Raw genomic sequence first — 23,890 nt, forward strand, 5'->3', positions numbered from 1 at the left:
CTTGAGCTTCCGCAGTGGTGAGCTGCATGCGACGCAAACAGCTGAATTCTTAACTCAGACTTCACTGTGTATTTTTCCCCTGCAAACTCCCTGGTAGATATGTGTGTCTGAAGTCAGGGTATGGTGACGTCAGAACACAGCAGCGGATAAATAATAAAAAAAATAATAAGCCGTATGCACACCACCGGTAGGATCTGTTAGCCAGTCTATTCCTCCACACTCTTTTGTTGATATTGTGTCGAACTACACACAACATTAATATAAAGTCAAAACTTTTCATCATAGCGTCATGTTGCAGACTCTATTGCTTCTTCCACCACTTCCATGTCGTTCTTTGAACGTCATGTCTTGTCTCCTGAGGAACCCACTGCTGTGAGATGAATGTGTGAACAACCAACTCAGGAAGGTTTCAGAGGAAGTCTAATGGACATTTTCAGGAGAGTTTATTCCAAAGGTTAAAAGATGGTTCAGACTAGAGCGGTCGTGATTCTTTAAGAAACTTAGGAAAAGAATAACTAATTATCATCAATGAACATTTCACTGAAGCCTCAATTAAAATTATAAAACTATAGTGTTTCTGAAGAGGAGACAGTTGAACTATAAGCTTTGGACATTCAGAGGAAGAGAGAGAAAGTAGGGAGGGAAAGAAAGAAGAAGAAGAAATAGAAGAAGGAAGCATCCAGTTGATTCATCTTGTGTATGCAGCAAACCTGCAGCAAGTCAAGGCACATGTCATCATCTAATGTACAGTATGAAGATGTTATAGATTACTGTAAAGATTGTTTTTCAGGTAAAGACCAATAAAGACTGTAAAGCCATTCAGCCACGAAATGTAACACTTGTTAAAGCTACAGAAAGCATGTTTTACACACACTGCTCAGCTTGCTTTTAAGAAAACTTGAACAAGCCTACTCGTCTCTCTTTTATCACTCTCCTCTGTCACTAAGCAGCAGCTTGCACTTGTTCGACAGCCAAGAGAATTTTGCTTTCAGGGTTTAATCATTATGTCTGCTGGTTTTAATGTCCCAATGCTGGCAAAGTTTGAACCCATGGTTTTCTATTTCTATGCTTGAAAACAACTATAGAAAAGGAGAGGCTCCATGAAATGCAGCAGTTGACTAGAGAAGGCCTGAGCTTTTTACACACACAGGCTCACACTTACTCGTACTTTCAGCCGATATTTACACCCAGTAATAAAAAGGATTGATGATTGTTTCAGTAAATCACAGACATATGGACAGCCTCATCCAGAAAACGTTGTTATATTTAATTAAGCAACCCTTATCTTGTCATTTTTCATATGCTTTTTAGACATTTAAAAGAGTATCTTATCTGATTTTTCATTAAATTGTTGCAATAGAATTACATGCTGCAGCCCTTCTTCAGTGTCATTACTATTATAACCGGTTCAAATAAGTCCTGTTCAAAGCTCCAGTGGCTCTTGTTTAAAGTGAAAAAAGTGAGGAAATCAAAGTTGCGAGTAAAGACTACAGTGTCACTTTGATTCTGCATAGCTGTCGATGTGCCTATTACGCCTTAATGGTGACAGTTTGAAGGATTTTATTTCATTATGTATTTTCCTCTGGAACAACTCCCTCTATTGTGCGGGGACACGTGGCATTTTTATTGCAGAATTAAAAGGAAAGAAAGAAGAGAACGAGAGAATGCAAAGTTTAATTCAATTAAAGCTAACTTAGATGAAGAGACGAGATTTCATGTTGAGTTTGCATCTCGTTGCAAGTGAACTTTGTGGGACCCGGAGGCTCTTTGCTGTGTTGTGTGAGATCATTCACCTCGCACTTCAGAGGGCGAGAGGAAACTCATACCCACTGCTGCTGGCCAAGAGTAACAGCAGCATCAGTCAGAGGCGAAAACTGAGAGCGAGTCTTCACTCCTAAAGCTAATGGAGCGTTTAAACAATCAGACCATCACAGTCTGCTGCACAGACTTCTACAGCCTATGTGTTATTTAACACACTATGCAATTTCCAGCGACTGCCCAGAGAGGGGGATTGAATATCTAACACACTGGCAAGAGTCCAACACTTTCTGTGCTTTTTCTTTCTTATCTTAAATTGAGTCTTCCCTTTATTCCACCTTTATTTTTCTAACTGATTTATACCTTGACACATGAATGGAAACAGTGCAAACTTGTGACGGACACTTCTTTATAGTAGGATGGCTCCTCGTTTCCTTTGGTCCTGAAAGGAAGGAAAAACTGCTGACGATGTCACCGTGACCTCTCCCACTGTCCCTCTGTCCCTCCCTCCCACTGTTTCATTCTCCCGGACAGGAAGTGAGGTTTACGATGTCAAGCTGTTTCCTGAGGACCCTGTGGAGCTGATAGTTGGCGAGGCGCTCACCCTGAACTGCACAGCGTTGGTGGAGTTTAACACTGGAGTGGACATTAAGTGGTCTTATCCTGGCAAAAAGGTACAAAGCAGCAACAGTTGATTGCATTGTTGTGTTGAATCAAAAAAAGACAAAGCAGAAAAAGCTGAATAGTGTCCTCTCACCAGACAAACAGTCGAGTGGACATAAGGCCCTATCGTGAAGCTCTGTCCCACGCCACTGAGGCTGTTAGCATCCTGACGATCCACAGTGTCAACGTCACAGACACTGGCCCCTACAGCTGCAACGTCACCAGCATGGAAACAACACTGACCCAACAAACTCAGGTCATAGTTTATGGTAAGCATACTGTAGGCTCAGAGCAGATCCACATAGCTCGCTGGCCCCTTGTCTACATCAACATATCTGCCTGTTAGCTTAAGTATCACATTGACTGAGTATGTGTACTTCACTGTAATACAGAGAATCTAAATCCATGCTCAGTTGATCAGTTTTTATGAGACAGAATTTAGCAGCCCTTGAGCAAAATGCACAGTACCTACAACAACAGAAAAAGAAAGCCTCTCCTTGTAAAAAAATTACTGAAGGTACAGGAATGCGTAACATTGTGGTGTTAAGAATATTTCTAAAGTGGAGAAAAAAAAGCCTTAAAAGGACATATCCTACAAAGTCTATCAACTAGAGAGTACTGTGGGCCCCGAGAGCAGGTCTGGTTTCTATGATGACCCAGATTTACAGTAAGGAAACCATGTCCTAAACCACCCATTGAACCCATTAAACCACCCAACATAGATTTTTATAACTGAAGACACTTTATTCACATACATGCTGAGGAATGATTTTCATGTCTTCTGAAATATCAACAAGAGTTTTCTGATGATTTGGGTTGGCATTTCATTAAACCGTAACTTTTGTAAGCTGATTTACAGCTGCCCCTCGACACCAAGAAGCCGTCTACTATACTTAACAATAGTGGATTCTTGTAAGATTTGTGGCATGGACTTCTTTTGTCTTTCAGACTCGAACCAATGATTAACTTGTGAATGTATCTTCTTCCAGACAAGCCGTTTATCAGCCTCAGTTACAGAAAGGGTCCAGTGGTGGAGGTAACTGCTGGCCAGAAGTCGTTCAAATTACAAGTGAATGTGTCTGCATTCCCCACACCTGAAACACAATGGTAAGATGAGACTCTGGTGCGTTCATTAAACTTCAGCTGGATGGTATTGTATTGCAGCAGTTGAAGTGTGTGCGTGTGTGTGTGTGTGTGTATTTATGTATGTTGTGTCCAGGTATAAAGATGGGAAGCTGATAAACCAGCGGCCAGAGTTCAAGATGAAGAGGATAAGGATGCACCTTAACCACGCTCTGGAGATTAAGGACGTTTGTCAGGAGGACTCCGGGCTCTACATGGTGGTGCTGAAGAACAGCGCCGCTTCGATTGAGAGGAAGCTCAACATCACTCTCGTCGTCAACGGTAACTAGTCTGTTTGTCTGTGTACCCTCAGTGGACCTGAGGCCAGATGTTTTGTGCATAGGAAAACAAATTAGAGGATGTGCAACAATTTACAGTCCTGCTACAAAACTCCAGAGGTTTGCTAAATATCCAAGTAGGTACAATAGAGAGTATAAACAACCACAGGATAAATATATTTTTAACAAAGACGTGTTGCATGGTTTAAAGTATTTACATATCATGTAATAATCCCTGCTGAAGTGGAACATGAATCTGCAGTCGCACCTAGGTGCATTTGATTGTTATGATTAATTCTGTAATTTGAGGTCGATTTATTCTCCACATTTTATTCTCCTCGGCTCTGCTCATGTTTTAGTTTTCTATCTTGGATAACGTCTCCAGAATTCCAGGAGAATCTGATTTTTTTCTCTGCAAACCTGTGCCAACTAGTCCAGGATGTTTCCTTTACTGCCAAATGAAAATATGCTGGGATATCTCTGTGACCTTGAATCTAATCAAGTGTCTCTCCTATTCCCCAGTCCCCCCTCAGATCCACGAGAAAGAAGTGGCAGATCCTTCCAGTCCTTACCCCAGCGGCAGCAGCCAGATTCTGACGTGCACTGCATATGGTCTCCCCGCTCCCACCGTCAGCTGGCAGTGGAGGGCCTGGGGTCCATGTGTCCTCAACAGCACACAGAGCAGACTGTAAGAAAAACATCTCTCCCAGATACAAACAGCCACACACTCAGATGTGATGTTGTTTTTTTTTTTTTTTGTAAACCAGTGTGGGAGCAGTAAAGTGTTTTATCGAACAGGACAGATAGAGAAGAGGAGTGGGAAGCAGTGCATGAAGCGTTATGTGAGGACCAAAAAGGAGGAAGAGGTCAGTGTGAAATTATCCACTGGCTCTATGTCTAGAAAAAAGGGAGGAGACGGTGAAGAAAGAGATGTGGAGGTGGATAAAAGGGAAGGGATTAAGAGGAAGGTGTAGGAGAAGTAAGTAGAGGGAAGAGGAGACGAAAGGAAAGAGCGACTGTTCGATGACCGACCGGCTTCCTCCCCCATGCAGCGATAATGTTTCTGTTTCTCTGCAGCTGGTCTGCCAATCCTCAGCTCTCTCACAGCGCTCTCACTTTCTGACATTCATAGGCAAACACATAATGCACACACACACATACTCAGAAATGCACAGAAACCACCTTGGTGTGTTTGAATCCATCAGGGTGCTATATATCACATACACAGCTAAATGCCCGCATAAACACTGACACACACACTCATATATATTATGCAGCATCGCCCTGGGCTCTCCTCTCCTTCTCCGTCCCAGCAGAATCCCACAGCAAAATATAATGGATTCTCAGGGTGGCCATATAAACAGTTATTTTTCCTTTATAAGCTCCAGTGTTCAAGCCTCTTCTCCTGAATATTCTCATTACATCCACCTGCCTCCATCTTCCTCCAAGGCTTCATTCTGAAGTTATTGTTCTTCTCTTGACCTTTCCATGTGGGCAGATAACACTGAAACACACAAAGCATCATTCCAGCATGACATTATAGGTCGAAAAAAAATCAACAGTGGTAGTTCAGGTTCAACTTTGGCTTTAGCTGTCCGGTTCATGTTCTGTCTCCTGCACATCTCTTGTGACATTTCCCCGGCGCTGACTGAGGAATGGCTGTTGTGACCTTTTCTGCTCAATAAGAATTTTCGTTTTTAATAGGATGGTCAGACACAAAGTGAAGGAATAATAAATCTGTCTTGGGTCACAGACGCCATTTAGCTCAGTACCACAAAGAGCATTCAAAACACATTCAGGCTAAATGGTCTGACATTGAGTTAAAGCAAGATGAATATTTCTCACAGCCATAGAATTTTATTCTGGGAATGTTTTTTTCTTGCACCAGATGAGTTGGTCATAATTATTTTAATACCTATATGCTTTATATCGACTTACTACAGCTGGGCAACATCTACTTTTCTCTTGTATTGAAGTTTATATTGAACCTTTAAAAGTGAAGATTGTTCAACAGAATGTGATTTTAAAGTTGATTTTAAAGAGACCATACATTAACAAAGGAGTTGAGCTTTTAATGAAATATTCAATCCAAAAACATTCATTTCAAATGTGTTTGTTGAACTTTCACAGTTAAGGAAAGCTCTGTAAGGTTGCGTAAGTTGTGTCTTGTTTTAATGTACCAGCGAATGTAGAGGCTTTGTAGCCTTTACTCATTATTTTTAGAGACTATCTCTACTTTAGAGTCTATTTGGGGACATGAATTTGTTCACCACTTTTCACAGTAATCCATGGGACATTAGTTGAGATATTCAAGCCTGGACCTCAGTGATGGCCAAATAAAGAGCTCCATTACTACAACCACAGGGTTACCATGTGGCTGAAAAACGCAGTGTTTATTCAATATGTACCTTTATGTCATCCTACCCCAAATCGCCCATGAACGAGGACACAACACAGACGCCTCATTGGTAGCCACAGTCATGTTAGATGCGATGGTTTTGTTTCTCACAAAGGGACAAAACTAAAAACTGTGTGTAAAAGAATATTGGCAATAGCATTTAATGGAAATAATAAATGCCCTTGATTTTTTCCCTGAGGAAATCAAAAACAGGTTGTTTCATCCATGTTTATGTATTGAATGTCAAATAGTTTAGAGTACAACTTCATTATATACCAAATAAAATGAAACTGACCCTGATTACCTTCCGCTAATGTTGAATTGTGCCTTTAGGAGAAAAATGCAAAACAAAAATCCATTTCATGTTCATTAGTTCTGCTACAGTCTTCACACTATGGATCCTTACAAAAAGAAATTGATATTTTTTTCCATTAGTTGGCATGACACTAAGCATAATTGCCCCAGCTATTGGGTGCGCGCTGACGCTCAGATCTGAAATGCAAACTAGTCTGAGGAGACAAAAATCTCATAAAACCTCAGGATATCTGGTTTGATGTGTTTCTGGATTCTTCCCCGCCGCTCCCTCTCTGCCATGCATGTCAATGAGGAGAGATGTCACAAATGTGTCTGTGTTTGTCTCCAGAGTCCGACGAGACAGGAAGGGCCAGAGTGACGGGATCGCAGACTGTCAGAACTGGCAGGACATTAACTCAGGGAACGCCATGAATGAAATCGAGGCTATAGAAACATCCGTGGAAGTGGTGGATGGACGACAAAAGGTACATTACAGTTGTTTGATTATGTTTGGCATTCTAAGCAAAAAGCACACCTCCTCGTGAATAAGAAAATGATTGATATTATAATATGATGATTTGATTGCAATTTTCTTATTTAAAAAAAAGTCAGAATACGATTAAGCTGTAACCCAGAAAGAAGACATTTATGTAAGTGGACTTATCCATGAACTGCGATGTTTTTATGTAAGCGTCCCAAATTCTGAGCTCCATAACAAAATTTGTCAATCATGAGCCATTTCCACAGTAGAAATATTTAGAACTGCCTTCCTCTGCAGACTTCCTGTGAGGACGGGCTATAAACACATCCACACACACACACACACACACACACACACACACACACACACACACACACACGTGCGCAGGGGGCACATGTGCACATTCACATGCTTGTACATTTATAAAGCGCAGCCGTAAGAGCAAATTATAACGTGCACACAGAAACGCTCAACTGCCCACATAAGGAAACATCCTGAGTGAGTTGTCCTCTTGTTGGCCTGTCAGTATAAAATCAGGTTTGTGTCAGCGCACATGAAAAACATGACAGGGCCCCCTGCTCTTTATTTTAAAATCTGCATGCTATCACAACGTTATTAAAGTCTCACCCCCCTTTTCTGACCTAACAGATAGTGAGCAGGCTTCAGATTCGAAATGCCAGTGTCTCCATCATGTACAAATGTTCTGCTGAAAACAAAGTTGGCAAAGACGAGCGACTGATCTACTTCTATGTAACCAGTAAGTATGCCCTGATAGTTAATCCTTGATTTGACAACAAGGATGACAAAACACAGGGAAATGAAAGAGTGTATTTCACTAAAGTCTCACGCAGTTTTTGTAGCAATGCAGACAATGTGCTGAGGGAGGGAGAAGGGAAGTGACTAAAAATTACATTTTAACTTATGGCCAGTGGGGAGTGACTGCACTGATTGCAAAAAGAAGTCTGATTGTATGGAACCAATCTTGAATATATTCTTGAAGCTGTTTTAATGCTTCATTAAACATTTTCCTAATGCGTTGATGTGATGGTCTTAATCACAAGTTTTCAAGTCTTCAACAATACAGCATATTGTTCATTAAATAAATGATGCTTCCATTTAGATTTCAATTGACAATAAATCAGGATGTGCTTTAGGCTGGATGATTTAAAAGACTGTAGCCATGGTGACCTGTCAACCAGGATAGAGATCTACCCATTTATATCCACCCTGTCATCCAAATACAATCACTTCAAGATTGCAGGAGCAAAAAGGCTTGAAAAGAGTATCTCACAAACCAGTGGTTGACTTCACGGTGGTGGCTTCATGCACTTCTTTTATACAATCTTTGTCTGCACTCTATTACAGTGGAGGGGAGCAGAATCGATGGTGCGTGCAGCATTGAAAAATTACATCGAAAAATTTCAAAAGCAACATTCCTTTCTACTTGAGAGCATAGACAGGCTATTGATCATTCCTTTCTACCTGAGAGCATAGACAGGCTATTGATCAGGCTTCTCAGGCAAAAGCTCAAGGCCACACAAGGTCACAAGGCTAAAACTTATTTCATTGAAAAAGTCAATGTTTCAACAAGAATGAATCCTGATCCTTTTAATAATTACGTGTCTGAGTAAGTAATTGTCTTTTAGTTTTTATTCAGTAAAGCTGAATAACCCAAACTACGTCTGCAATACGCTATATCAATATCAATCAATCATCGATTCAATCATCTTTTTTTGTATAGCCCCAATTCATAAGAAATGTCATCTTAGGACACTTGACAAACAGAGCAGGTTCTAGACCTTACTCTTCATTATTGTTATTAGCATAGCAATGCTTAACAACAATAGGAGTGAAAATACAGATTGTCTTTGATTATTTAAAAGAAGAAGATGGTATCTTTTTTTAATCCCTCGAGGGGTAATTCAAGTTTACACTTTCATTGAGACATTCTGCACACACATGGGCTGAAATACACACGACACATGCTCAAACAGGGTCTAATCAGAGACTAATGGAGTGAGGGGCTGCACATGCACACGTGCTCAGGAAGGGAACTTGCACTTCTCCAGCTACCAGACCAATTTCCAAACTTGGTCCGCACTGGGACTTGAACTGGCGACCCTCCAATTTCCAACCTAAGTCCCTAAAGAATGAGCTACTGCTGCCCCAAGACATACTGCCCCCCATTATTAACGTTTAATGCCATAGTTCCTTTATGAAAAAGGATCAGTATGGTTTGGCAGTATTTTCAGCAGCCTTTTGTGTGAACATAATTATTATTTCCTCTGGTAGTTTTTACTTTTACTTGCTGGAGGCCCTGTTTGCTCATAAAATATATATGAAGAGGGAATAGCTCCAATCCAAATGAGAACTCCTCACACATGCCTTGTTTCTAGTTATCCAAAACCAAAATCAGAAAAAAATCCTCTGGACTGATGAAAGCACAGAACAGCAATTGCAGATTTTTGCTTGATTGGTATTTTCACCAAAGTCCTGTACTCCAGCTCTGTATGTTTATGTAATCTTACCGGCCCACCTGCCTTTCTTTGTATCTTCAAAGCCATCCCTGAGGGGTTCAGCCTGGATGTTCAACCTTCAGAGAATTCCCTGGAGCAGGAGAAAGTGTCTCTGTGCTGCAGCGCCGACAACTACACCTACGAGCAGCTTCAATTGTACCGCCTCGACCCCCGGGCCCTGCAGGACGAGCAGGGCAGTCCCCAGGAGCTGGACTGCAGGAGCGTGCACCTCTACGCGGACACCCTGGACGGCCAGCTCTCCTTCCAGGAGCCCTCTAACAGCTGGATCCTGGACTTCAACATCCAAGCTGTACAGCTACAGGATGAGGGTCATTATGTGTGCGAGGCTCAGAGCAGGCGTAGCGGGGAGAAACAGTGCCTGTTCAGATATATCTCTGTCAAAGGTGAGGGATAAAAGAGATGAAAGCTGCAGACACAGACATATACACACATCGCCTGGCGAAGTGGAGTCGCTTTAACTGAAGCTAATTATAGAGAAAAGCTCAACCCTTTGGCAGCAGAAACACACACAGGTCTCAATGGGCATGGAAGAGATGCTGGAGGCTTAAAAAATACACACACTAACAGAAAAGTGCCCACGCAGCCTGATACCCACATCGACACTTTACACTCAGAGTACCTGGTGTTTGCACAGCATCAGTATGTAGTGACAGAAAACAGAGCTGAGAGACTGCAGGGCTGAAATAATCTCACAAATCCATACTTCATTCATGTTGTGCGCTGTTACCGTGCACCTGTGCCTGCAGGATGGATGTACATTTTAATGGAATTTTTGACTTTTGCTATCAGGCAATTCCAGAAGACCTTTCTGCGAAAATCATGTACATTTACAGCATTCAAAAATTCACAATAATGCAGACAATAACACTGACTTCTCTGTCTGTCTCCCACTCTCACTCTCTCTCTCTCTCTCTCTCTCTCTCTCTTTTTCTGAGTAGCCCTGGAGGCGCCCCGTTACAAGCGCAGCCTCACCAATCAAACGGTGAATGTAACCGAGTCCCTGCGGATGGAGTGCGACGTGGAGGGCAGACCCCTGCCTCGCCTTTCTTGGTTCAAAGACAACCGGCCTCTCCACCAAATGTCAGGTGCGTGAACATCCCTACCCAGGAGATGCATATGTTTTCACAACAATGCAGCTGCCCATCCACCCACCCAGCAGCCACACAATCTGACACAAAGCAAGAGTTACTCATGACGTTTGCCACCTCTGTGTCTTTATTTGGCAGTACTCCTATCTTTAGATTTGTTTTCTGGTAAAACATAAGTTTCTGACAACCCCTCATAATCACTGCCACTTCTTCTGTCAAAGTAATCGCCATCACTACTTTCTTCTTTGTACTTAATTTGTCATATTACTACTATTTCTCCATGAGGTACTGTTTCTTTAAATTGGCTCTCATACACTTCATAGTCTATATTTCACATTTTGATCTGCTGTGTTTTATAATTTGTATTTTGGGTCATTTTCCTTCAGTATTATAGAAATTCTGTTTTATCTTATCTTCTCCAGCTAAATGTGTTAGTTTTGGCTTCACATTGGAATAAAAACTGAAACAATAAGATATGTGATTATTTAGTAATTTATTTTCTGTCCTTTGGCAGAAGTTGACATGGTACTAAAAGGGCACACAAGCACAACTACACAACCATCCATCAGCTCCACACACACTCACTGTTGAGCTGAACAAATGTGTCAAACACAAACAGTAACAGGAAGGCTTGAACGGGTGTAGCATATGTGCACACTTACCCACACCCACACATTGAACCCCGCGGCCGATAGACACGGCTCATTAGCTTTCTCAGCGGCTTCACTTTTTAACATCTGAAGGAGATGGAGGCGGGGGAGGAAGGGAGAGGAGGGATGGTCAATAGGGGTCTGAGTGACAGCTGTTGCTCTGGATTTACTCAGAGGGGCTTTTGGAACACATGGCTGTGGCCCTGGACGACAGGATTATAAATAAATATGATTGATTAGAACCTTGAAGTGTGACAAGAAATCAAGAGTATTATGAAATATGTTTCTGAAATTATGAACGGTAAATAAGTGTTCGGGTGTGGCATTGTGTCTGTGTGTCACTAATCACAAGTGTCCCCTTGCAGGGATCCAGCTTCAGGATTCAAACCGCACGCTGAGTATCCAGCGAGTCAGAGAAGAGGACGCGGGGCTTTACACCTGCACCGCCTGCAACCAGCGGGGTTGCGTCCACTCTTCGGCTGCCGTCAGGGTCATCGGTGAGACATACGCCCACACACACACACACACACACACACACACACACACACAGAAACAAGCTGTGATGCACCACCTGTATCCACTCATGGACTCTTGCAGCTGACGGGCTTTTTTTTCAAGTGCACTCAGGACTAAAATCACTGTCGCCCTTGAGCTCACATCTCTGCGCAGAAAACAGTTTGGTTTCAGTGGTTCATCTCTTTTCAATTTTCACTGCAGCTGTAGATGTTATGCTTTAGTTATGTTAACAGCTCTCCTAAGTGAAATCGAAGTCATTGACTGCTGGGATATTATGTATTCAGAATGAGTTATTTAACAAGTCTGCTGGAAGTGTGCTCATGATCAATGGCTGAATTGAGTAAATGGCTGTTGAGCACATTTATGTAAAGCAGAAGTTTTAATTAAAGGAGCTTGAATTAAAACCGGGACATATTGTTTGTAATACAGCACCCCCTACTGGAACAAGAGGGTGATTTCATCAAAAAGAGACTGAATAAAGGAAAGCTTTCTGATTCTCAGCATTGCAAACTTCTCAACAAAATGTGATTTTCTTTTCCATGCACCTTTCTTTCTGTTAAGGTTCGAGTGACAAGGCCAACGTGGAGATTGTAATCCTCATCGGGACAGGAGTCATCGCTGTTTTCTTCTGGGCCCTGCTCATCCTAATCTTCTGCAATGTGAAGAGGGTCAGAGGGCACCACTTTCCTCTGTGTGTCTGTGTGTTTGTAGGAGAAACTGACAGGCTGTGACGAAGACACCTTAACCTCTGACTCCAAACATGTCTGTTGACAATTCAGCCATTTGATCTTTGAGAGTCTGTGGTTGCACACTGATTTCTGCTGGGAGTGGTCTATAGCGAGGCTCAAATCGCTTTGATTTCTCCTCACTAGGTCACACAATACATCACCTCGTATAGTTGCCGTGTAGTGACCCCAGAGTAAGATGATGGAATAACAAATTAATTAAAGACATGACATTAATTCCTCTAAATGATACCACATCTTTGCCTTTTTCTGTTATGCCCATTTCTTCACTTGTACCCTAGTTTACAAACAAAAAACATTTAATTGAAAAAAAAAACATCTGGAAATGGAGATCAGACATCACATGAACTCCTCTAGTCATGATAACTTTTTTAATCCAAGAGAAGAGTCTAAACTTAACTCAACTATCTAAAATTCATATAGAGCTCACATACAGCCCCTAAAAGATTATACAATCTGTTGCCCACTGTATATGTTAATATCTTATGCAGTGCATAGTTAGTGTAGGAATTGATTATAACTATATCTAAAGAGCTCTTTCTTCCCCTTGATTGTAATACTCTGTAATACAAAAGACTGTAATAAGTTTGCATCAGCCATATGGGTACATGTGTGCAAACTCTCAATATTGTAAAAAAAAAAAAATCATAAAACATACACAAACTAAGAACTCTTTGTTTTTAGTACTGCATCATAAACATCAGAACATCAGCTAGGTTTGAAACAGAAATAGTCAGTGACCATAAGATAGCACTATGTATGGAGATTTATACAGTTAGTAAATGGATAGACGTATGCAAGGTGCATCCAAAACTGGAAGGAATCAAATGTTATACTGAAAGAGCCAGCTCTGTAGAGGTCTGAACAAAAAGACTTTGATAGATAAGTCCAAGCAGAGGAAAACAAAAGTTTATTTAAATTATCAAAAACATAAAGGGCTTTTTTAACCTCACACTTTGCCTGATTTAAATATATTTTTTATGTTTAATATAAAGTCATGAAACATATGTAATTATTCTTAGTATGGTCAAATGTCCTTTACACTTGTAAAATATCCCTTTGACTGAAGAGAAAACATCACATGGGCAAGAATGACATGTTGAATACACACTTCAGTAGTCGCTTGATGTTTCCTTTTTTTTTGTGTGTAACCTTTCCCTTATCCTTCTGGTATTTTTGTGCTGTGTTTCCAGAACCTCATTTACTATATTTCCACCATTCAGCCTGCCACCTCCTCCCCTTATGTTACCTCCTTCTTTTTCCTGAACCTCAGGTTAACCCCGCTGACATAAAGACAGGCTATCTGTCGATCATCATGGACCCTGGGGAGGTGCCTCTGGATGAGCAGTGTGAATATTTGCCCTACGACTCCTCGCAGTGGGAGATCTCCAGAGACAAACTCCGGCTGGGTGAGCATTTAGGAAAGATAGGGTGAAATGGTACGGATGGATGATGGGATAAATGAGCGAATGGGAGAGAGGGAGTGTGTGAGGAAATCTACAGGAGGGGACAAGAGCAAATAGATGGATGAAACTGAATTAGTTTTCCATTTTGCAGAATGCTTAATGGCATGAGTTTGGATTGCAGCCAGCTGGGCAGAGTGCTGCCAAGTGAAGAGCTAATGTTAAAAATTGTGTTCATTCACAGTACGGCTTTCTGAAAAAACGCCCCAGGGTAACGCATCTGTTCCACTACAGCAGCATAGGGGAACATGTTGTTTTCCAAATGCTGCAATTGAGATTCTAATACCTCCCCTCTTGTCTATAAGGAGGCCAGATGCATTTACATTTTGCCACCACAACTGTTTATGTATTCCAGTCAGACTAAAAACCCAATCGTCATAAACATGAATATTCTGTCTCTCTTCCTCCGATATAGGGAAGGTTTTAGGTCACGGGGCTTTTGGAAAAGTGATCGAGGCATCATTCTATGGCATCAGCAAGAGCAGCAGTTTGGACACAGTGGCCGTTAAGATGCTGAAAGGTGAGATCTGATGTCATGTGTGTGTAAACAGAGCTCGATTGTTGTGAAGAAGTCTCTAACAGGACACTGAGGCACAAACGTAAAATAGTTATTTATCAGAATTAAAAAAATATATATATATATATTGTGAATTCTGGACAGTATATGTGTATTGTGATGTGCATTTCTGATACAAACTTAACAGTAAGCTTAATTTGATGCTTCATGTTCCACGTGTCGTGTGTTTCAGATGGAGCCACAGCCAGTGAGCATAAGGCCTTGATGTCAGAGCTAAAGATCCTGATTCACATCGGAAACCACCTGAATGTAGTGAACCTGTTAGGAGCCTGCACCAAACCTAATGGTGAGAAAATCATATTTAAATGTCATATATTCATAACATAGTGTTTGTAGATTAACAGTAACACATTACACTTCTTAAGGTCTATTTCAACACAGTCACATGACGTTAGTTAATGCAGATTTCTAATGTGCTTGTTGTAGGAACATATGAGATGTTTTTCATCCCCTGCAGCTTCAAGGCAGCATTTTAAAGAGCAGACCGATGTAAAACGTCCAACAGCTGCCTCTCTTTTTCTTCGACACCCATAATTTAACATCCATACATCACATCGACCTACAGAGCACATTTTTGGGGGACAAACATCTGACAGTGTTTATCCTCAACAAAAGCTAATTTATCCTTACTGCTACCCTCGGGCAGGAAATGTTTGAAGGCTGTCGTAGTTTTCAACATGCTGTTGAATAAATGAGCCCCAAAAAAATGCAGCATTTGTAGTTTCTTTTCCCCCTTACAAAGAACAGTTATGATACAAACAGAAAAACACATAAACAAAGGGGTCTGTATTTCCAGGTCCATTGATGGTGATAGTGGAGTACTGCAAGTATGGGAATCTGTCCAACTTTCTGCGAGCCAAGAGAGAGTTCTTCCTCCCATACAGGGTATCTACACCACTCAACTTAAACTGTTTGAATGTGATTATGTGGCTGCAGCTTAAACCCTATAAATAATCCTTTCCTCTTTTGTTCCCTCTGGCTGTATTTTCTTCCAACAATTGTTAAACCATGACACATTTGTTGTGTAATGCCTCGTTGATATGTATTTTGAATTGTTGTTCCACTTAGGACCGCTCTCCTAAAACACAGAGCCAGGTGAGACGGATGATTGAGGCGGGTCAAATAGACCAGAGAGCTCACCAACAACTTTCCCCCTCCGACTCCCGCCTCATCAATCCTCCGCCTCCATCATCAAACACGTCCATTCAGACTCCTGCTGTGGAGAAAAGTAAGCTTGTTTTAATTGAAGAAAGTTTTTTTTTTTTTTTTTTTTCTCATAACAACTCATTAACTTCTTTTCTTTCTATGAATCTCTGCAGTGGAGGACTTGTGGAAAACGCCTCTGACGATAGAAGATCTCATTTGCTACAGCTTCCAGGTGGCTCGTGGGATGGAGTTCTTGGCCTCCAGAAAGGTTAATTGTCTGCTTTACAACGATAATTACAAACTGAGCTGTGCTGAATTGTCACCAGAGGTTTGTTTTTCAGGGCTCTGTCAATTATTAATCATGTGACCATGAACCTGAGCTGTGCCATTAATGCACACTGTATACATATTTTAAGCAGGTATCCTTTTTTTTGAGAACTATCTTTATTATCATACTTACAGTCTTTTACCAACCAAAATAATAACACAACATATAACTGAGTTTACACTATTCAAGAGTGATCACATGAGACATTTATATTCCAATGCATAACACACGTTGTGGGCTGCACAGTGGTCCTGTGGTTAGCGGTGTTGCCTCTGAGCGAGGAGGTTCTTGGTTAGAATCCCTGTCGGACTGAGCTTCTCTGTGTGGAGTTTGCATGTTCTCCCTGTGCATGCGTGGGTTCTCTCCGGGTACTCTGGCTTCCTCCCACAGTCCAAAGACATGCTCGTTATCTTAATTTGTGACTCTAAATTGCCCGTAGGTGTGAATGTGAGTGTGGCTGGTTGTCTGTCTCCATAAGTCAGCGCTGTGATTAACTGGTGAACAGTCCAGGGTTTACCCCGCCTCTCACCCCATTGACAGCTGGGATGGGCTCCAGCCCCCCCGGTGACCCCCGAAAGTTATATAATGGATGGATGTCCCACAATGCAGTGCAGTTTCATTGGCAGCTGTGTACAAAAATAACAGTTTGATGTTCTTAACTATATTATAACTACAAAGTGTTAGACTATAATAGTTGTTATATAATGTACATTTACTTGATTATTTAATTTACAATACATTTGAGGACATTTCAGACACTGATGAAAAGAGTAGCACTACAGGAAACTAGAAATCTTCCTTTACATGTAACGGTCCTGAATTCAGTTTACATAGAGTAATAGGTACTTTCAAAAAGGAACAGTATGTATCAAAAGTAAAAGAAACCATTATGCAGTACAGCCTATTTATATATTTTTCAATATTTCAGATACAGTTTAAGTCATATATATATATATATATAAAAATTTATATACATACAGTTGCAAGAAAAAGTATGTGAACTTTGGAATTTCCTAGTTTTCTGCATAAATTGGCCATAAAATGTGTTCTGATCTTCATCTAAGTCACAACAATAGACAAACACAGTCTGCTTAAACTAATACCACACAAACAATTATATGTTTTCATGTTTTTGTTGAACACAACATGTAAACATTCACAGTGCAGGGTGGAAAAACCCTGGAACCCTTGGATTTAATAATTGGTTGACCCTCCTTTGGCAGCAAATGGTCAGGAGGAATTTTGGACCATTCCTCTTTACAAAACCTTTTCAGTTCAGCAATATTCTTGGGATGTCTGATGTGAATCGCTCTCTTGAGGTCATGCCACAGCATCTCTATCGGGTTGAGGTCAGGACTCTGACTGGGCCACTCCAGAAGGCGTATTTTCTTTTGTTAAAGCCGTTCTGTTGTTGATTTACTTCTGTGCTTTGGGTCGTTTGTCCTGTTGCGTCACCCATCTTCTGTTGAGCTTCAGTTGGTGGACAGATGGCCTTAAATTTTCCTGCAAAATGTCTTCATAAACTTGGGAATTCATTTTTCCGTCGATGATAGCAATCTGTCCAGGCCCTGATGCAGCAAAGCAGCCCCAAACCATGATGCCCCCTCCACCATACTTCACAGTTGGGATGAGGTTTTGATGTTGGTGTGCTGTGCCTTTTTTTTTTCCACACATAGTGTTTGTGTGTTCCTTCCAAACAGCTCAACTTTGGTTTCATCTGTCCACAGGATGTTTTGCCAGTAGTGCTGTGGAACATCCAGGTGCTCTTTTGCAAACTTCAAACATGCAGCAATGTTTTTTTAGACAGCAGTGGCTTTCTCCGTGGTGTCCTCCCATGAACTCCATCCTTGTTTAGTGTTTTACGTATCGTAGATTCGTCAACAGAGATGTTAGCATGTGCCAGAGATTTGTGTAAGTCTTTAGCTGACACTCTAGGATTCTTCTTCACCTCATTGAGCATTCTGCGCTGTGCTCTTGCAGTCATCTTTACAGGACAACCACTTCTAGGGAGAGGAGCAACAGTGCTGAACTTTCTCCATTTATAGACAATCTGTCTTACCGTGGACTGCTGAACATCAAGGCTTTTAGAGATTCTTCTGTAAGCCTTTCCAGCTGTATGCAAGTCAACAATTCTTAATCGTAGATCTTCTGAGAGCTCTTTTGTGCGAGTCATGGTTCACATCAGGCAATGCTTCTTGAGAATAGCAAACTCAAGACTGAAATGTGTTTTTTATAGGGCACGGCAGCTTTAACAACACCTCCAATCTCGTCTCATTGATTGGACTGCAGGTTGGCTGACTCCTGACTCCAATTAGCTCTGTGAGAAGTCATTAGCCTAGGGGTTCACATACTTTTTCCACCCTGCACTGTGAATGTTTACATGTTGTGTTTAACAAAAACATGAAAACATATAATTGTTTGTGTGGTATTAGTTTAAGCAGACTGTGTTTGTCTATTGTTGAGACTTAGATGAAGATCAGAACACATTTTATGGCCAACAAAACTAGGAAATTCCAAAGGGTTCACATACTTTTTCTTGCAACTGTATATATATATATATTGTTCTGAGCCATGAAAAGAAACAAAGGTTTTATCCTTGTTGTTTAGTATGAAATCAAGTTCTTCTATTCATGGAGTCATTCTTTTGACAGTGAGTTGTTGACACATATCAGGTCAGTAAATGTAAAAAATAATTTTCATGAAGACAAACGAAGGTGAGAAAGAATGAAATGAATGAAAAATAATAAAAACGAAATTTTAATCATTTGAGTTTGCCATCATTTTATGAATAAATTTGAATGAATAAAGAAGTTGCACAAAATTTAACAAAATCAAAATAAATTATATTAGAAGTAATGGAATACCTTTTGTTTTTATATGTGTTCATAGAAAGTTAAAGCCTACGTCTGTTGCTCATACATTTCCTGATAATCAGAAGAATTATAAAAAAAAATAGAGCCAACAAAGGTGACTTCAAATGATAACTGAAGAATGTTCTGGAGTCCGTCAGACTTTAAATGACTCTGTCAAAATGGACATGAGCGTATATGAACATTCAGCTGAAAGCTTTGTGAGCGATGTCAGATCTCTCGCAGTGATTCCACATTACTCGGTCTTATTAAGACATTGTCCAGTCCCAAATAGAAACGGGCGGAAAGACGCACACGCACACATTCAAAACTTTGAGGTCATTTCAAGGTCACTAAAATGCAATGACGCTATTAACCCACTCCACACGTCTGTAACCAAAGAAAACAAGGGGAAAGCAATGCATGCAAACACTCCTTCAAACACACAAGCACACAAGCACTCACACTCACTCACACACAGACACACACAAACACACACACACACACACCTGTCTGCAGTGTTATGATGCATGTGTGGTCGTGCGTGTATCCACAGTGTATCCACAGAGACTTGGCAGCCCGGAACATTCTCCTGTCAGAGAACAACATTGTGAAGATCTGTGACTTCGGCCTTGCGAGAGACATCTACAAAGACCCCGACTACGTCAGGAAAGGAAATGTACGCAATCCACACATTCACTCTAATCCTCCAGCTGAATCATCCAGCCATATTTACTGTGGGGAGATATCAAATTCCTTTTTGTTGTTTTTTCACCGCCCACATAATGTTTCACCTTTACAGCACGTGTGGTTTCTGATTCTCTCACTATCTTGTAATATTCATCTGATGTTTTAATGTTCCCTTAGGCTCGTCTTCCTCTGAAGTGGATGGCTCCAGAGAGCATCTTTGACAAAGTCTACACCAGCCAGAGTGACGTCTGGTCTTTTGGAGTTCTTCTCTGGGAAATCTTTTCACTCGGTAAAAAGAATCAATAAAGTCATTACACACACACACACACACACACACATCTTTTTACGAGGAGTCATGTGCATAGAAATCAAAGGAATAGAGTTTCAATAAAACCTCCTGCAGAGCAGTGGGGTATCGATCGATTTCTCTTCCTTCAAAAAGCTTTTCATAGAGAGAGTAAATACTCACCACTGGTATCCAAACGAACAGCAAGTAGACCTGACGTGTCGCTGAATGTCTCCTTCTTTTGTACTCCCTCAGGTGCATCTCCGTACCCGGGAGTACAGATTGATGAAGACTTTTGCAAACGATTGAAGGATGGCGTCAGGATGAGAGCACCAGAGACCGCCTCACCTGAAATGTGAGCAAAGGCCTTTGATTGATTTTTGTGTGTGTGTTAATTTAACATCTAAAGAAGCTGATCCTGTGCTGCCAAAAAACTTCTGTAGGTAAGTGTCACGATTTAATGTTACCAAACTCAAGAGAAAGGTCTTCGGTAACCATACATATCCTCATTTTAATTCAGTTTCAATCTAAGAGAGGACTTCAAAGTAATTTGACGAAGTTAAAGAGCAGTCTTCTTTGTTGTGATGTTGCTGCCCTCTGCTGGTAGATACGGCATCATGCTGGCCTGCTGGCACGGCGAGCCCAAAGAGCGCCCGCCGTTCCCGTCTCTGGTTCAGATCCTTGGAGACCTTCTACAGGACAACAGCCTGCCTGTGAGTTCACTCGTCTGACCTGTTACTAGTTTGTTCAGAGTTTTCAGGGATTCATTTTTATTTATTTTTTTTACAAATTCTCTTCAGGATGGAAAGGACTACGTTCTGAACTCCTCACAGAGCTCAGAGGATGACGGGTTCTCACAGGTCTCTTCACGACCTCCTTCTGAGGAGGAGCTGAGACTGGCCTGCAACACTCTGCCCTCCAGGTACTCCTGCATGATGTCTCCTTTTAAGAACACATTATTGAAAACTATCCTTAGAAATCATCACAGTCAACAATACATTTTCCACATATCTTATCTTCACTGGATTTTGTTTTTAATCCCTCTGGCATTTGTTTGTCACCTGTCTAAATCTGATTATCTTTCTCCTCTCCTGTAGCAGGTATTATAACTGCGTGCCCTTTGCCAGCTGTGTGTTTGTGGGACCCTCTAAAGTCTGCCAGCCCAGAGTGAAGACATTTGAGGAGTTGCCCCTGGAGATGCACCAACAGAAAGCTCCTCAAGTAAGCTCCTTATCCGCACATCAGATGCCGAAAATGTGAACCGACAGGTGACATTTTGCAGATGGCATTTGACTTTAACAATTTTCTCATCAGATAATTAGACCTAAATAGTTGCTGCTGACAGAGACAGACAAAGCAGCGCGCTCAGTCGAAGGCGTTTTATTCACATGATGTCTCTCCGTGTCTCTTCACAGGACAACCAGACGGACAGCGGCATGGTGCTGGCCTCCGAAGAATTTGAGAGAATTGAACACAAGCACAGGGGAGCGTCCTCAAAAAGGTTAAGGATACAAAGCTGTGATCTATGTAACTGAGTGAAAGTAAAAGGTGACACACACAAGAGACATTTCAAATAGGCTGACAGTTATTTAATGTCAGTGTTTGACATTTGGATGGCTTATTACTGCCAACACGATGACTCTCAGGATAAAGATATATATTTTCAAAGCCTGGTGGTTTTATAGATTTACCATACGTTCAGGAGTTTGTAAGAGTAAACAGGCATTATGTATGGCTCAAAACCAGTAGAAAATAGTCCCTTAAAGCCTTTTGTGTAGTGAAACTGCAGTACATCTGTGAAGGAAGTAAGCATCAGCTGAGTCTGGATGTAAGCATGAATACATATGAGTGAGATACAATCTGAGTCATTTAAACCGAGGACAAGTACTTTAGTAAATACTTAAAACTACATCTTAAAAACACATAACAAAAAAGGTTATTCCTACAAGTAAAGAATAAGCTGCCTTTATACATCAGCTCACTGCTTCTGGATGACTAATCATCACATGAATCCTCTGAGACTGTCAAGCCAATCAGAGACTACCAGAGCTGTAAACAACTTCTGCTGCTTCTTTTTTCATATGTATATATTTGACTATTTAACCTGATTGTTTTTTAAAGTTGGTTTTAACAATTCTCCATGTTTAACACGTCATGGGAAATCAATAATTAGCCAGCAGCAACATAAACAGAGGTACAAACGGGGATATTATTAAACAAGACTGGGTTAAAAACAAAAACTATACAAATATGAAAAAAAACTAAGGTAGTCAGAGTATAGTTCATTAAGAAAATGAGGAAGCTCATTATCACATTAGACAAAAAAAAGCATGGCAAAAGAACAGCAGAGTAAAGGACAGCAAGCTTTATACATACTTTGAAATTGATATCAAAAGTCTGTCTGCATGAAAATGCATTATAACAGTTTACAATCAATCAATCTTTGTTTGTATAGCACCAATTCATAAGAAATGTTCTGTGGCTGCTTCAGACCTGACTTTACAGTACATACTTATTCGCAGGAGAAATTCTTTATTGTTTTTTTTTCTTTCAGGAAATGTGTTGACAATAGAAATATGGTTATTCTTTAATGTAATGGGATTCATTATATGCATATTCTTTACTATATTTCCTATAATCTAGTAACCATAGTAACTATACTCTTATTGAAGATAAAATAAACCGTATTTTATGAAATTCATGCTTACTAACCATGTTAATCCAATATAAATACACTTCTACATACTTTTACAACTACTTCTAATATAGTTTACTGCACCGTAGTTTTCAATATTTAGCATCAACTCTGACAGTTCTTTCTTTTCCTTCTCCTCTCAGTCGTATCGGCAGCAGCAGCAGCACAGAGCCTCTCACATCCTCTCAGGCTCACAGCAGTGATGTCATCAGCTCCCGACACCGTCCGCACTTCTTCAGCCAGCTCTCAGGACAAACTTTCTACAACAACGAGTATGGACATCTGTCCGAGGAGGGCTTCTGCGACTTCTTCTCCTCGCCTGACGCCCCCTGCCTGGCCTCCTCCAATGTGTAATCTCACCAAAGACGCAGCCCAGAAGAGAGGAGAGGGTTAAAAAGAAAAGTGTACTGTGCAGGTCGGGGGGTGGGGGTAAGCAAATGTTTGGCATCCTCTTAGTATTGATATATAACTAATCATTTATTATTAAAGATCAGCTTATGACCAGAGCTGACCTCTTCTAATTTCTCAATCGGTCCTCTCTCCTCTGGGCTGCTGCCTCTACAAACAGACTGAACTACAAGTGCCTGAAGTTCCTCAAATAAGCCACTGGGTGGCAGCATTATGATAGTATTTTCTACTCACACATTCATTTATATTTTTATCTTTTATATACAGAGTATTTTTCCTTCATTTGTACAAATTATAATTCATATGGGAAGAAATAAAGACATGTATCTTCTTTGTCCTCTTAATTAAGATTCTGAAGTCAAATTAGTCTTCAGTTCATGTTTCAGAGGAAACGTTCCACACTGTAATAAATAACCCGGGCAGCAATGTCTGTGATGATTTCAGTAAAAAAGTGATCAATGCAATGAGCAGATATTTGTGTCTCTGTGTCAGACAGTGGAGGTGGACACACTGAGACATGACACTGTAAAAAAGGCGCAAGTGACGGAGGTAAACAGAATGATGTAGGGTGAAGAAAAGAGTGAGTCACACTAAGCACCTCTTATCAGAGCTGGACGTCAGCATGATGACAGCTGTGACAGTCTAACAGCCTCTTACAGGCTCGCATCACAAATGACAACCTGCAGAGTGTTGACTTGGGCTGCCAGCTGAGGGAAATGAAGAGTGACTGGGTGCAAAGTCCACTTTGCGAACACACAATCACAGGCCCTAGAGTTAAGTTAATGATATAAAATCAGAGGTGCAAAGGATCCATTTTCATTTTCTCTGAGTAATTATCGAAGGCACCGAGAAAATAGGACTGAGGAAGAAGTTTCAAGTAGATAAAAAGGTTCATACTCACACATTTGAGCTGAAAT

General features: G+C 40.9%; 1 protein-coding gene across 2 annotated transcripts in view; it reads left to right on the forward strand.

Annotated features, from left to right (window-relative positions):
• flt4 (fms related receptor tyrosine kinase 4) overlaps positions 1-23,317 on the forward strand; it is a 45,759-nt gene extending 22,442 nt beyond the window's left edge. The window contains exons 6-30 of one of the 2 annotated variants that reach the window (XM_065958708.1): positions 2,293-2,432; positions 2,519-2,690; positions 3,411-3,528; positions 3,641-3,825; positions 4,344-4,509; positions 6,863-6,998; positions 7,643-7,751; positions 9,555-9,914; positions 10,470-10,616; positions 11,635-11,766; positions 12,347-12,453; positions 13,805-13,940; positions 14,410-14,514; positions 14,744-14,857; positions 15,368-15,456; positions 15,640-15,799; positions 15,891-15,985; positions 19,451-19,573; positions 19,762-19,873; positions 20,126-20,225; positions 20,478-20,583; positions 20,671-20,792; positions 20,971-21,091; positions 21,286-21,371; positions 22,709-23,317. In XM_065958708.1, the coding sequence (XP_065814780.1) occupies positions 2,293-2,432; positions 2,519-2,690; positions 3,411-3,528; positions 3,641-3,825; positions 4,344-4,509; positions 6,863-6,998; positions 7,643-7,751; positions 9,555-9,914; positions 10,470-10,616; positions 11,635-11,766; positions 12,347-12,453; positions 13,805-13,940; positions 14,410-14,514; positions 14,744-14,857; positions 15,368-15,456; positions 15,640-15,799; positions 15,891-15,985; positions 19,451-19,573; positions 19,762-19,873; positions 20,126-20,225; positions 20,478-20,583; positions 20,671-20,792; positions 20,971-21,091; positions 21,286-21,371; positions 22,709-22,919 (3,452 nt within the window). In that variant the 3' untranslated portion in view covers positions 22,920-23,317. Of the gene's footprint in view, positions 1-2,292; positions 2,433-2,518; positions 2,691-3,410; positions 3,529-3,640; positions 3,826-4,343; positions 4,510-6,862; positions 6,999-7,642; positions 7,752-9,554; positions 9,915-10,469; positions 10,617-11,634; positions 11,767-12,346; positions 12,454-13,804; positions 13,941-14,409; positions 14,515-14,743; positions 14,858-15,367; positions 15,457-15,639; positions 15,800-15,890; positions 15,986-19,450; positions 19,574-19,761; positions 19,874-20,125; positions 20,226-20,477; positions 20,584-20,670; positions 20,793-20,967; positions 21,092-21,285; positions 21,372-22,708 lie in introns of both variants that reach the window. The other variant, XM_020639394.3, reaches the window with a different exon arrangement.
• Positions 23,318-23,890: the final 573 nt, after the last annotated feature.

This window comes from Labrus bergylta, chromosome 9 (assembly GCF_963930695.1).
Source record: "Labrus bergylta chromosome 9, fLabBer1.1, whole genome shotgun sequence".
In the NCBI taxonomy this organism is placed as follows: domain Eukaryota; kingdom Metazoa; phylum Chordata; class Actinopteri; order Labriformes; family Labridae; genus Labrus; species Labrus bergylta.